Raw genomic sequence first — 14,147 nt, forward strand, 5'->3', positions numbered from 1 at the left:
AGTTTTGCACAAATTGTGCTCCCCCCCCCACACACACACACAAGTATAAACTGCCTATGTATAAATAGTATAATAATTATATAAATAATTATATGAAAAGACACAGTCACTCTTTTAGTAATTAAAAAAACACTCATTCCAAGGTCTGGAGTGTGACGCTCAGATTGATTACTGTTAGTTTCAATGCAGTGCAACCAGAGCAGTAAAAATGGTTTGAGTTGATCTTTTCCTACTTTTACACAACAAAACACAACACACGACAAAAAATATAATGTTCATTATTGTAACAGTATATGATTATTACAATGAAACATCCATGTATGTGTGATTGTTGTACAGGCACAGCTTGATCCAACAATCCGAATTCTCAAGTCAGACACGTAATCAGGGGTTTGGGTTAGACACTGCACTGTGGGATTATGGTTGCAGCCATGCCACACTTAGTACTTACTGAACACTGAGCCAGATTTATTAAAGTTTGGGCTGAGCTTTTCTGAATTGGAAAGAAAAACAAGAAGAGGAAGAACAAAAAGAAAGAGAATATGTCATCAGAGGTAAGGGATAAGCACTGGGGAAAAAAGTAGTGCAGGGTGGTCAGTACAGACGCAGTTTGTTGGAGGAGAGTAGGGGGCGCTGCACCATCTCTGGGCCTTTCCTGAAAATAATACAGTTTTTGTACAGCTGATGCAGTGTAACACATTTATCTATATTCAGAATGTCCATTAGAGAAGACTTAATAATAAATACCTAAAGTGGATTTTTGTGCAAAAAAACAAAACAAAACAAAACAATATCCAGACTAAAACTCGTGCTATTATTTTCTTTCTTTTCTTTCTATTCGTCCATGCATGTATAGATACATGCATGGACAGATGTTTAGATGTATCGTCAGACAGACAGACAGACAGACACATACGGTGCCTTCCAGAAGTATTGAAACACATTGTATTTCACACAGTTTGCTTTTTCCATTTTAAATACAATAAATTAGAAAACACAAAAAAAACTAAAAATTCTAAAATGATCTTCCTTAAACGCAAATTGAAAGCAAATCTCTACAACTCAATAAAAATTAATTAAAATATAAAAGCCAAGATGATGGGTTGCATAGGTAATGGAACGCTTTAGGGTCCGGTCCCACTGGCCTTTTATTGTGGGCAGTCTAAGGCACACCTGTGCACTAATCACGGTGTCTAATCAGCATCTTGATATGGCACACCTGTGAGGTGGGATGGATTATCTCAGCAAAGGAGAAGTGCTCACTATCACAGATTTAGACTGGTTTGTGAACAATATTTGAGGGAAATGGTGATATTGTGTATGTGGAAAAAGTTTTAGATCTTTGAGTTCATCTCATACAAAATGGGAGCAAAACCAAAAGTGTTGCGTTTATATTTTTGTTGAGTGTACATTATACATATACATATATATTGTATAATGAAGTGTTTGTATGTGTAGACAGATCGATGCATGAGTGTATGTACAGATAGATAGCCAGATTACCTGTGCAATTTAAAAAATAAACACAATTATTGATATTTAAATGGTAAATGTCCATAACTGTGCATCTATATATTAAAAGCCAAGTGGCCTCTGTGTAAGTGTATGCGACCACGCATGTGTATGGCTTTCATCACGGACAAACTGGATAGAGCTGGCATTTACCGTTTGGTAGGCTTATGTATTTTGGGCCAAGGATGAACACTGCGAAAATGGAACATTGATAGGATTAATTTTTTAGAGAAACTACGGATATTAGTTAACAGCAGTGAACAATGGACATTGGTAATTACATTCAATCTGGAATTACACGCCATTTCAGCAGGGGGTAGTAAATCATCCATGTATTAAAAGCGAAGTGGCCTCTGTGTACGTGTATGCATGCGTCCGTGTACCTTAAAACACAGACAAACTGTGGAGAGCTGACATTTGCCGTTTGGGTATGCTTATGTATTTTGGGCCAAGCATGAACGCCGCCAAAACGGTATGTTGATAGGACTAATGTCTTTGCACAAATTATGGATATTACGTAACAACAGTGAACAATGGACACTGATAATTACATTCTGGACTCACACACTATTCCAGCAGGTGGCAGTAAATCATCTATACAAGCCAAGTGGCATGTACATGTATGCCTGCATGTGTGTAACCTCAAACATGGACAAACTGGGGAGAGCTGACATTTGCCGTTTGGTATGTTTATGTATTGTGGGTCAAGAATGAACGCTGCAAAAACATAACGTTGATAGGACTAATATTTTTGGAGAAATTATGGATATTGCATAACAACAGTGAACAAAGGATGTAGATAATTACATTCTGGACTCACACGTCATTCCAAATCATTATAGAAACTTTGCTTAATTTATTATCACTCTTGAAAAATGTCAGCTACCTATTTCATAAACACTACCCAATCTAGAGTCCGTGGATCTCCACGGGCAACACGCTAGTTCATTTTGAATATGGTAAATGGAGCTTGTTTGGAATACAAGCTTCCATTATAGATCGGTGCAACATGTTCTCATGGCAGGAGAGAGTGAACCTCAAATATAAATGTTATTCATGATTTACTTATTCATTGGCACCAAGTTTATCTGATAATTTAAACTGCACCTTCAATATAGGGAGTTGTTGACAGTAGGTGAATTTATTGCAACAGCCTTCCACTCCTGATTTAACATGACTAATGCAGGAATACCTACTGTAACAATGTCCTTTCACTAGGTTTTTCATACTTGCAGCCTCATGTAAAGTAACAGATGATTTTGTCTCACCTGCAAACTGTCTGTCAGACGTCCCCCTGCCTCCAAACTTTGTTACAAGCTTCCCGTTGGACTGGAAGATAAAGACGCAGCAGGCCTTGTTGTCCACAGTGATGATGTGTCCATTGTTGTCCACGGCCACACCTTTAGGCCCCATCAGCCGACCGGCACCGATCTTATTCTGACAGCGATGGGAGCACAGATGAGCTTTTTAAAGCAGTGAAACAGAAACTGAACATGGATCTTACAAGGCAGAAAGTGCTACCTTAAATTTTCCATCAGAGGAGAAGATGCTGACCCATCGGTTGTCATAGTCAGCCACCACAATGTCACCATTCATGTCTACAGTCACACCTGTTGGTCTCTGCAGCTGCCCTGGAGATCGACCTCTGACCCCAAAGCGCATCTTGAACTGGCCATCATTAGAAAACACCTGTAATTGATTCAGCACAACACCTACTTTGGTCACATATATATCAAAATAAACACATATGCTGTCTCTAAAAATATCTTAATCTTTAACTGTTTGTCTGTGTGTGTGTGTGTGTGTGTGTGTGTGTGTGTGTGTGTGTGTGTGTGTGTGTGTGTGTGTGTGTGTGTGTGTGTGTGTGTGTGTGTGTGTGTGTGTGCGTGCATGTCTTTCAGACATCAAATGAAAATATAAAAACTGGCTTTTTGTACAAAAATTTAAATAATTGGTCATTTCTCCAAGAAAATGCAAATGAGCAAAAAAAGAAAAAAAAAAAATCAAAAACGATAATAATGAACTATTTAAATTTATATATATATTTATATATATATATATATATATATATATATATATATATATATATATATATATATATATATATATATATATATATACACAGTGGGAAAATAAGTATTTGAACACCCTGCGATTTTGCAAGTTCTCCCACTTAGAAATCATGGAGGGGTCTGAAATTTTCATCTTAGGTGCATGTCCACTGTGAGAGACATAATCTAAAAAAAAAAAAATTCCGGAAATCACAATGTATGATTTTTAATAATTTATTTGTATGTTACTGCTGCAAATAAATATTTGAACACCTGTGAAAATCAATGTTAATATTTGGTACAGTAGCCTTTGTTTGCAATTACAGAGGTCAAGTGTTTCCTGTAGTTCTTGACCAAGTTTTCACACACTGCAGCAGGGATTTTGGTCCACTCCTCCATACAGATCTTCTCTTTCAGGTTTGGAGTTTCAGCTCCCTCCAAAGATTTTCTATTGAGTTCAGGTCTGGAGACTGGCCAGGCCACTCCAGGACCTTGAAATGCTTCTTATGGAGCCCCCCCTTAGTTGCCCTGGCTGTGTGTTTGGGGTCACTGTCATGCTGGAAGACCCAGCCATTACCCATCTTCAGTGCTCTTACTGAGGGAAGGAGGTTGTTTGCCAAAATCTCGCAATACATGACCCCATCCATCCTCCCTTCAATATGGTGTAGTCATCCTGTCCCCTTTGCAGAAGAGCACCCCAGAGTATGATGTTTCCACCCCATGCTTCACGGTTGGGAGGGTTTTCTTGGGGTTGTTCTCATTCTCTAAACATGGTAAATGGAGCTGATTCCAAAAAGCTCTATTCTGGTCTCATCTGACCACATGACCTTCTCCCATGCCTCCTCTGGATCATCCAGATGGTCACTGGTGAACTTCAAATGGGCCTGGACATGTGCTGGCTTGAGCAGGGGGACCTTGCTGCCCTGCAGGATTTTAAACCATGACAGCATCATGTGTTACTAATGTAATCTTTGTGACTGTGGTGCCAGCTCTCTTCAGGTCATTGACCAGGTCCTCCTGTGTAGTTCTGAGCTTTCTCAGAATCATCCTTACCCCACAAAGTGAGATCTTGCATGGAATCCCAGACCGAGGGAGACTGACAGTCATCTTTTGTTTCTTACACTTTCTAATAAATAATCATAACAGTTGTTGTCTTCTACCAAGCTGCTTGCCTGTTGTCCTGTAGTCCATCCCAGCCTTGTGCAGGTCTACAGTTTTGTCCCTGGTGTCCTTAGACAGCTCTTTGGTCTTGGCTATGGTGGACAGGTTGGAGTGTGATTGATTGAGTGTGTGAACAGGTGTCTTTTATACAGGTAACAAGTTCAAACAGGTGCAATTAATACAGGTAAAGAGTGCAGAATAAGAGGGCTTCTTAAAGAAAAATTAACAGGTCTGTGTGAGCCAGAATTCTTGCTGGTTGGTAGGTATTCAAATACTTATTTGCAGCAGTAACATACAAATAAATTATTAAAAAAAAATCATACATTGTGATTTCCGGATTTTTTTTAGATTATATCTCTTACAGTGGACATGCACCTAAGATGAAAATTTCAGACCCCTCTATGATTTTATATATATATACACACACAACACAACACAGTAGGATCACTTTACAGGGTGAAAGTACTTATGTAATAAATTTTTAATTATTGGTTATTTTAGTAATATCACATACATTTGTTTTTGCTTTGTGATTAAAGTGGATTTTTATATTTCTTGTATAAATAAGTATGACATTTATTAATCAGTCATTATAAAAACTATAGCAGCCCAAGGATATGTGCATATATTTTTAAAAGGTGGCCAATCTTGCATGTAGGTTGTTTCCTTCTCACCTGTATGCACTGGTTGTTGCTGTCGGCGACGACCACTCTGCCGTTACCCGAGGCTGAGATTCCCTGCAAATTGGTGAACTCTCCCTTTTCTCTGCCTCTGGAACCTGGCCATTTGGACAATTCCAAAAACAACTCATGAAATGTGATATTTGTGTCTTTGTCTCATAATATTTTAACTGTTATAAATTAAAGCTGCACAGTTTTAAAATAATGATGTTTATTTGAATGCTTATCTTGTTTTTGTTTATTTAATCATTATTGTTATTATCATGCTATTGTTAAGACATCCATCCATCCATTTTCTTCCGCTTTATCCGGAGTCGGGGGCAGCAGCTCAAGCAAAGCCGCCCAGACCTCCCGATCCACACACACCTCCCCCAGCTCCTCCGGGGGAACCCCAAGGCATTCCCAAGCTAGCCGAGAGACGTAGTCCCTCCAGCGTGTCCTGGGTCTTCCCCGGGGCCTCCTCCCAATGGGACGTGCCCGGAACACCTCTCCAGCGAGGCGTCCAGGGGGCATCCGGAAAAGATGCCAGAGCCACCTCAACTGGCTCCTTTTGACCTGGAGGAGCAGCGGCTCGACTCCGAGCTCCTCCCGAGTGACCGAGCTCCTCACCCTATCTCTAGTGCTGCGTTCACACCAGGCGCGATCAAACGCTACAAATTTGCGGGGGTCGGGTGGCGACGGACGCGCCACCATCGCCCGGTGTGTCGCTCTGCTTTTGCTGCGAAAATTCGCCCCGGTGCGTCATCAAATAGCAGGAGCTTCCATTCCGCTCACCGGCTCCGGTTGTCAGTCAAGTTAACATGACGGACCTTGATCACACTGAGCGAGTTGTTGTGGAAAGCTGACAAACGTCATGAGACGTTCCCAATTCGGGGAGTATCGTTATTTGCTGCAGGAGCTGCGTCTGGATGACGGCTGCTTTCACCGGTCCTTCCGCCTCTGCGGGACCCCGTTTGAGGACTTCCTGTCCCGTTCACGCACGCACATGTACACAATTAAAAAAAAAGAAACTCTGCTGCTTGCTGCAGGGCTGCTCCTCGCTCTTCCCCCAATAACTCTGTCATAATTGTGTTTAAAAACCAGTCACCATTTGTTTTATTATACATCTGTGTAGTTAATTAATAAAATATTCTCCACAGACGATTTGCTGGCACACGCACATGTAAAAGAAAAAAAGAAAGAAACTCCGCTCCCCCTCCTGCGGGGCTGCTGCTCGCTCCAAAAACTCTGTCATAATTGTGTTTAAAAACCAGTCACCATTTGTTTTATTATACATCTGTGTAGTTAATTAATAAAATATTCTCCACAGACGATTTGCTGGCACACGCACATGTAAAAGAAAAAAAGAAAGAAACTCCGCTCCCCCTCCTGTGGGGCTGCTGCTCGCTCCAAAAACTCTGTCATAATTGTGTTTAAAAACCAGTCACCATTTGTTTTATTATACATCTGTGTAGTTAATTAATAAAATATTCTCCACAGACAATTTGCTCGCGCACGCATGTAAAAGAAAAAAACGAAAGAAACTCCGCTCCCCCTCCTGCGGGGCTGCTGCTCGCTCCAAAACCTCTGTCATAATTGTGTTTAAAAACCAGTCACCATTTGTTTTATTATACATCTGTGTAGTTAATTAATAAAATATTCTCCACATACGATTTGCTTGCGCGCGCATGTAAAAGAAAAAAAAAAAAGAAACTCCGCTCCCCCTCCTGCGGGGCTGCTGCTCGCTCCAAAAACTCTGTCATAATTGTGAAATAAAGGACAAAAGAGACATAAGTCCTGCTCACAGGCTGCTACCAGATACAGGACATGTTCACATCTTCATTCAAACTCCAGACATCTCCACGTCACTACATATTCAGTCCCTGATTGGTCATCACGGCGCGATGAGATGAAAAAGTTCAGATTTTTCAACTTGGGGAGGAGGGCAACGCGACGTGATGCAATATCGCGCCACAAACGCGCCAATCGCTCAAAATCGCTTCACTCGCGTCGCTTCATTCGCGTCCATCGCATCGCGCTGAGTGACTTAGCGCCAAAATGCGTTGTTCCATAGGGATTACATGGCAACCTGTCACTGCTGTCGCTCACGTCGTGCCCGGTGTGAACGCAGCATCAGGGAGCGCCCAACCACCCTGCGGAGGAAACTCATCTCGACCGCTTGTACTCGCGATCTCGTTCTTTTGGTCATGAGCCAAATCTCATGACCATAGGTGAGGGTCGGAATGTAGATTCATCGGTAAATCGAGAGCTTTGCCCCCCTACTCAGCTCTCTCTTCACCACGACGGTCCGATACAGCGACCGCATCACTGCAGATGCTGAACCGATCCATCTGTCGATCTCACACTCCATCCGTCCCTCGCTTGTGAACAAGACCCTGAGATACTTAAACTCCTCCACTTGAGGCAAGGACACCCCACCGACCTGAAGAGGGCAAAGCACCTTTTTCCGGTCGAGAGCCATGGCCTCAGATTTGGAGGTGCTGATTTTCATCCCGGATGCTTCACACTCGGCTGCATCCGCCCCAGTGCACGCTGAAGGTCCTGATTTGACAAAGCCAACAGAACCACATCATCCGCAAACAGCAGAGATGAGATTTTGTGGTTCCCAAACCACACCCCCTCTACACCCTGGTTGTGCCTAGAAAGTCTGTCCATAAAGATAATGAACAGAACAAAGGGCAACCCTGGCGGAGGCCAACGTGTACTGGAAACAGGTTTGACTTACTACCGGCAATGTGAACCAAGCTTCTGCTGTGGTCACACAGGGACCAGAGTACAGGGACTGTTGTTCAGACAAACATGTTTTAATTGGAGTACAGAACTGAACACAAAAAGACTTGAACGATCTGTCTAAGACAAGTAGTCCAGCCCTCTGGGAATGTAGTTGTTTTTTTTTTCTCTTTGCATGCATTGTGTACTCCTTGTGTTACAGGAACGTTTGCACACATGCATGCGCACACACACAAACACTCACGTACATGCATGTCTATCTGAATGGAATTTAATGAGCTTTGAGTTAAGCAAAATCCTCCACACTGTCCTTAATGTGCAGCTCGCGGGCTGTGGTGCGTTGAATGGACAGGAGTCTAATTTAGGGAGATTTTCTACATTCTCCTGCTGTTCGTTTCTCTCCTGTCTTTCTTACATCTGCTTTTATGTTTGAATGGTGCGAATGCTCTGTTGGCTCAACTTGTCAGTCTTGATAGATTTGGGCACTCAAATGAGCCAGAATTGTATCATCTCATTCTGTCAATGATCAAATACAGACTTAACACTGGACATCAATATTACCAACAATCATGATTGCATATGTGTATATGTCAAAAATACCAAAAAAGTATTGTTTAACTGAATTTTTATTTTAGTTTTCTCGCACTTGCACTGCTTGCAGTGTGTATAATTATACCCTTGGGACATGTGTCTCCTGGAAATCCTTGCTTACATATACAACCCCTGGCAAAAATTATGGAATCACCGGCCTCGGAGGATGTTCATTCAGTTGTTTAATTTTGTAGATAAAAAGCAGATCACAGACATGACACAAAACTAAAGTTATTTCAATTGGCAACTTTCTGGCTTTAAGAAACACTATAAAAATCAGGAAAAAAAATTGTGGCAGTCAGTAACGGTTACTTTTTTAGACCAAGCAGAGGGAAAAAAATATGGACTCACTTAATTCTGAGGAATAAATTATGGAATCACCCTGTAAATTTTCATCCCCAAAAGTAACACCTGCATCAAATTGTCATGTCCCGGCCGTTTCCAGGCTTCAGCCCATATGTCCCTTCTTCATTTAGTTCTGTTCCTTTGGCATCAGCCTCGTTTTGTTAATTACCTTTTTCTTCATGTGGGTTTTTTTTCCATGTTCTGATTTTTGCTTAGTCACTTTCTTCCTTTGTTACTTTTCACCTCAGTTATGTCTTAGTCTTGTTTTGTTATTGCCTCTTTCTTCACGTTTATTCAATGTTCTCATATTGCTTTGTCACTTTCTTTCTTTGTTACTTTACAGCTATGTTTTAGTTCCATTCTAGTTTATCCACAGTCTGTTTTTATGTTTCAGCATTTAGTGTTTGTTTGCTTATGTTACTGTTCTCTCTTCTGTTAAGTATTTGGGTATTTATGGTTTTGGTTTTCAGTTTTGTTTTCTTGTAGTTCTTCTGTCTGTTCTTAGTAGGTTTATTGTATTAATTCCCATGATTCACTTATCACGTTCCTGTATGCTTTTCAGTTGTGTTCAAGTTAGGGTGGTTTTCTTTGTACTATCTCTTATTGTCATGTTTGTATCTAATCACCTTTCTCTTGCTCCTGCTTGTCAGTCTCTCATTGTTTCCACAGTCTTTTCCGGATCACTGCACTCTGTTCCGCACCTGCACTTTGTCCTCTCAGTCAGCCACGCCCCTTCATCTGTCATTCTCTTGCCCATTTGTCACCGCCCTTCTGCATCATTGGCCTCTTAGCTGTCACCTGACCACGCCCCCCTTTCCAGGCCTTTCCTCCTCCACGTGCACCTCATTTCCTGATTAACACCTGTCCCTATTTTACCTGCGTCTGTTCACTTCTTCCCCGCTCGTTCGTTGATTCACTCACTTACCAGCCTCTTGTGTCGTTCTTGTTTTGCCTAGCCTTGTTTTTGGACTCTGTTTTGTGTTCTGGATCCTGTTTTTTGCCTCTGCTCTGACATACCTGTTTGCTCGTGTTTAGACCTTGCTTGTTCTTTGGACCACGTCTTTTGCTTAATCCTTGTCAAGTACTTTTGCTCCGTGGACTGCCTTGCTGTTAACGATCCCTAGCCTGAATAAACCACCCTTTAAGTATATTTCCTTTTGTCGAGCCTGCATTTGTGTCCTGCCCTCGTCCAGTCCTGACACAAATTAGATCTGCTCGTTAGTCTGCATCTAAAAAGGAGTGATCACACCTTGGAGAGCTGTTGCACCAAGTGGACTGACATGAATCATGGCTGCAACACGAGAGATGTCAATTGAAACAAAGGAGAGGATTATCAAACTCTTAAAAGAGGGTAAATCATCATGCAATGTTGTGGTGTCAACATAAAAAACCTGTTTTTATGTTGACACCACTAATGGAAGAGTAGGTAGAGCTCAAAATAATTAGAGCAACTAGTTCACTCATTTTTTTAAGTTGAGGCAACTAAAATTTTTTACAGTGCATGCAATCAATGAAGGCGCTCGCATTCAAGTGGCAAAACATAATGAAGCAGTTAAGCAAAACAGAGCTTTCCTAAACCGCCTTATTGATGTGACTTCCTTGCTTGGCCGTCAGGAGCTGTCATTTAGGGGGCATGATGAGAGTGTTGAATCATCCAACGAGGGGAATTACAGGGAGTTTAATGAAACATTAGCTAAATATGACTCTGTCCTGGCCACACAATTCCAGTCATCAACTGTGTTTTCTGGTATGTCCCATGCAATCCAAAATGACTTGATCTCTGCTCTTTCAGCCACTGTTTCTGATGAGATCAAGGATGAAATCCAGGCTGCTGCCTTTTTTGCATGGCAGGTGGATGAAACAACTGATATAGCTTGCCATGCTCAACTCTCTGTCATTGTTCGCTATGTGGATAGGGCAGGTAAAATTCAGGAGCGCTTTATTGGATTTTTTGATGTTTCTGGGGGAAGAGATGCTCAGTCTGTTTTTGAAGTCTTGAATGAGAACATGCAGGGTTACAATTTCAGGGAGAAACTTGTGGCGCAAACCTATGATGAGGCTGCTGTCATGGCTTCAGCTCTCAATGGTTTGCAGGCCAAAGTTAAAGCAATAGCCCCCAGTGCAATGTTTGTGCATTGCTATGCACACAGACTGAATCTGGTTCTGTCTCAGGGGGCTAAATGCTTATCTGAGTGCAGAATATTTTTTGCATCACTCTCTGGGTTTGCCACATTTTTCTCAAAATCCACAAAGAGGATGTCTTTTCTTGAGTCTGCAGGCTGCTCAAGGTTGCCCAGAAATGCTCCTACTCGATGGAATTTCACATCACGGATAGTGAGCACTGTGGCAAACAATTATGATGCCCTGCTACAAACTTTTGAGATGATCATTGCAGATAAGTCCATGGATTATGACACATTAGACTGTGCCAAAGGCCTTCTGATGAAACTGGAGGATTTTGAGTTTGTGTTCATGTTGTACACATATGAACAAATCTTCTCTGGGACTGATGTGGTGTTTGACATTGGCCAGCAGAGAGCTATGGATGTTCTGCACTGCAAGAAAAGAATTGAGTCTCTTCTTGCTTTTGTCAAAGAGAAGAGGTCAGAGGGGGCTTTCCAAGCAGTTTATGCCAAAGCAGCAGATCTCACATCAGACCCACAAACTGAGCCCATGAGAAAACATCGTCTGTCACAACTACAGGATCCCAAGGTGCGCTACAGAAATCTGTACATGGCCATCCTAGACAATCTCACAGAGCAGCTACCTCGGCGTTTTGCAAATTTGGAAAGCCTGCGCTTCTTGGAATTGGTCAATCCAGGGAAATTTGATGAGATGAGACAAGTGTTTCCAGAGGACGCATTTCAGAGTGTCCTGAAAAGTTTTGGCCAGTTCTTTGATTCAGGGAGACTGAGATCTGAACTTCAAGTCCTATATTCAAACCAGGACTTGCAGGGCAACAGGGGAAAGCTATGTGATTTCTTGCTGTTTCTGAAAGACATGGACTTGGACAGTGCAATGCCTCAGGTGTACAAACTATTGTCATTAGTGGCAATGATTGGAGCTACATCTGCAGGTGTAGAGAGGAGCTTCTCCTGTTTAAAGCAGCTCAAGTCTTACACCCGCAACACCATGGGCCAAGGCCGTTTAAGCAGCCTAGCTCTGCTGGCCATTGAGAGGACACTAGTCAAGTCCCTGGAAAAGACGCATTGTTGGTACAACAGGGTCACAGATCATTTTCTTGAAAAGGAACGGAGGGTAGAATTTACGTATAAATAAACCGACACATTTTATGATGTAGGCCAAAATTGAGCTTCCCCTCCTTGAAAGACCAGCATCCGCCACTGATATGTATCCCCAACTCAAATTAATCATATTCCTGCAAGGCAATATAATTTAATTTAGTTGGGACTACACATATTTATTAAATGGAAAGCCAATCCAGTGAGTCAGGTTTTTGAGTGTAGGGAGACTCAGATGAGGTGAGGTACTTACATCACGAGGGAATGTCACCTACAACACTACGAAAACCAAATGATCTGCACAACCTACAACACTACGGCCATGTGGCATTCTATAGGAACATGTCAATCAGCAAATGCTGGGGAAATGTGCCGATTTTGATGATTTGCATGTTATGTCCTCTCCTGGATGTGTTTGTCGTCTCACCTACTCTATAGATGAGCTCGTCCTCGATGGGGTTCTCCTTTTTCTTAGTGGTACTATACATGCTGGATGGCCGTCTCACTGCCTTCTGACGAATGTGTCCTCCAGTTCCACTGGGAGACTTCACCCTCCTCTTAACATCGTCCGGAGATTGTGGTACATCTGAAGGCTTTATTGCCCTCAAGCGGAACGGGCTGCCACGAATCGGCTGTCCGTAAAGCGACAGGGCAAAAGAGTACTCTCCCTCAAAACGTAACACGTAGCCCACCTCATATGTCCCATTCTTATTGTCCATTATCTCCGTCTCTGCAACTCGGCTCCCGTCAGCAGACGTTATCTCGGCTTTTAAAATCGCATTTCCCATCCGCACCAACTCCCCGTCCTGCAGACAGATGTCAGAGAACCTGTTTGCAGAACATCAACAGGAAGGAAATTCTAAACACATCATGCACTATATTCACACAGAGACACTGTGGAATTGCCTAAAATTCTGCTCGTCTTGGTAAATAGAATTTTTCACTTTCATTCATTAGTACACTATAATGACACTCAAAAAAATGTTTGTATTAAGCTTACCTGTAGATTTGTGTTGCATAAAATAGCCTCTCTGAAACAGTGGTCCAGGGACCACTGCTGGTCCATGACCGACCTATAGTGGTTCTTGAGTATATTGGTAAAATATCACGCTGTAAATTAATATCATATTGTAACTAAAAAGTGTTTCTCAAACTGTTTAAAAATGACTCCAAAGTCTAATACATAGTGTCATTTATATATTATTTTCATTATTAACTCAACTCATATTAAATTATTATTGTTCTTTGGATATTTGGGGAGTTAGGTGGTCTGCGAGAAGTTTTATTGGTGGTTCTTCATCTGTAAAAGCTTGAGAAATACTGGTAAAAAACAATGCGCTTTGTTGACTGTTTTATTTTACCTATAAAATAAATGGCTTGTTGCAAAAGCAAACAGGAGAAACATAAAATTGACATACAATCAAAAACTAAATTACATTTACCAGTGTTGCAGACCGAACAGTCTGTCCCCAAAAATTGGTCCGCCCTGCCTCCACTGCGCATGCACCATTTCGGAGCTCTGAAACAGAGTGTCTTCACCCAAAGCGATCAAATGGATTAATGGGATTGTCAACCATCAGATGACAAGGCAAAACCTCTTAAATCATCCTAAAGTCAGTTTTAAGCAGAAACGAGGGGATACTTGGTGACACTTTGAAATGACAGACGCGCAGTGAATGCATCAGCTAGCAGCTTGAGTAGCCGCGGTGCTCTGATCGCTTCCTCTGTCTTTTATGATGAAATAATGCTGAATTTATGTGGAAATGATTGTTGTACAAAAGCTTCAGATATCTGTAGCTGAGATAGATGATGACTGGAGTGCAGTTTTAAGCACA

At 41.8% G+C, this 14,147-nt stretch overlaps 1 protein-coding gene across 4 annotated transcripts in view; it reads right to left on the bottom strand.

Annotated features, from left to right (window-relative positions):
* trim3b (tripartite motif containing 3b) overlaps positions 1-14,147 on the bottom strand; it is a 143,758-nt gene that overhangs the window by 15,953 nt on the left and 113,658 nt on the right. For 3 of the 4 annotated variants that reach the window (XM_034178290.1, XM_034178288.1, XM_034178289.1), the window contains exons 10-14: positions 12,740-13,118; positions 5,399-5,502; positions 3,034-3,201; positions 2,781-2,949; positions 452-493 (exon numbers count right to left, since the gene is read on the bottom strand). In XM_034178290.1, the coding sequence (XP_034034181.1) occupies positions 452-493; positions 2,781-2,949; positions 3,034-3,201; positions 5,399-5,502; positions 12,740-13,118 (862 nt within the window). The remainder of the gene's footprint in view (positions 1-451; positions 494-2,780; positions 2,950-3,033; positions 3,202-5,398; positions 5,503-12,739; positions 13,119-14,147) is intronic. The other variant, XM_034178292.1, reaches the window with a different exon arrangement.

The sequence above is a fragment of the Thalassophryne amazonica genome, chromosome 9 (genome assembly GCF_902500255.1).
Source record: "Thalassophryne amazonica chromosome 9, fThaAma1.1, whole genome shotgun sequence".
NCBI classification, from domain to species: domain Eukaryota; kingdom Metazoa; phylum Chordata; class Actinopteri; order Batrachoidiformes; family Batrachoididae; genus Thalassophryne; species Thalassophryne amazonica.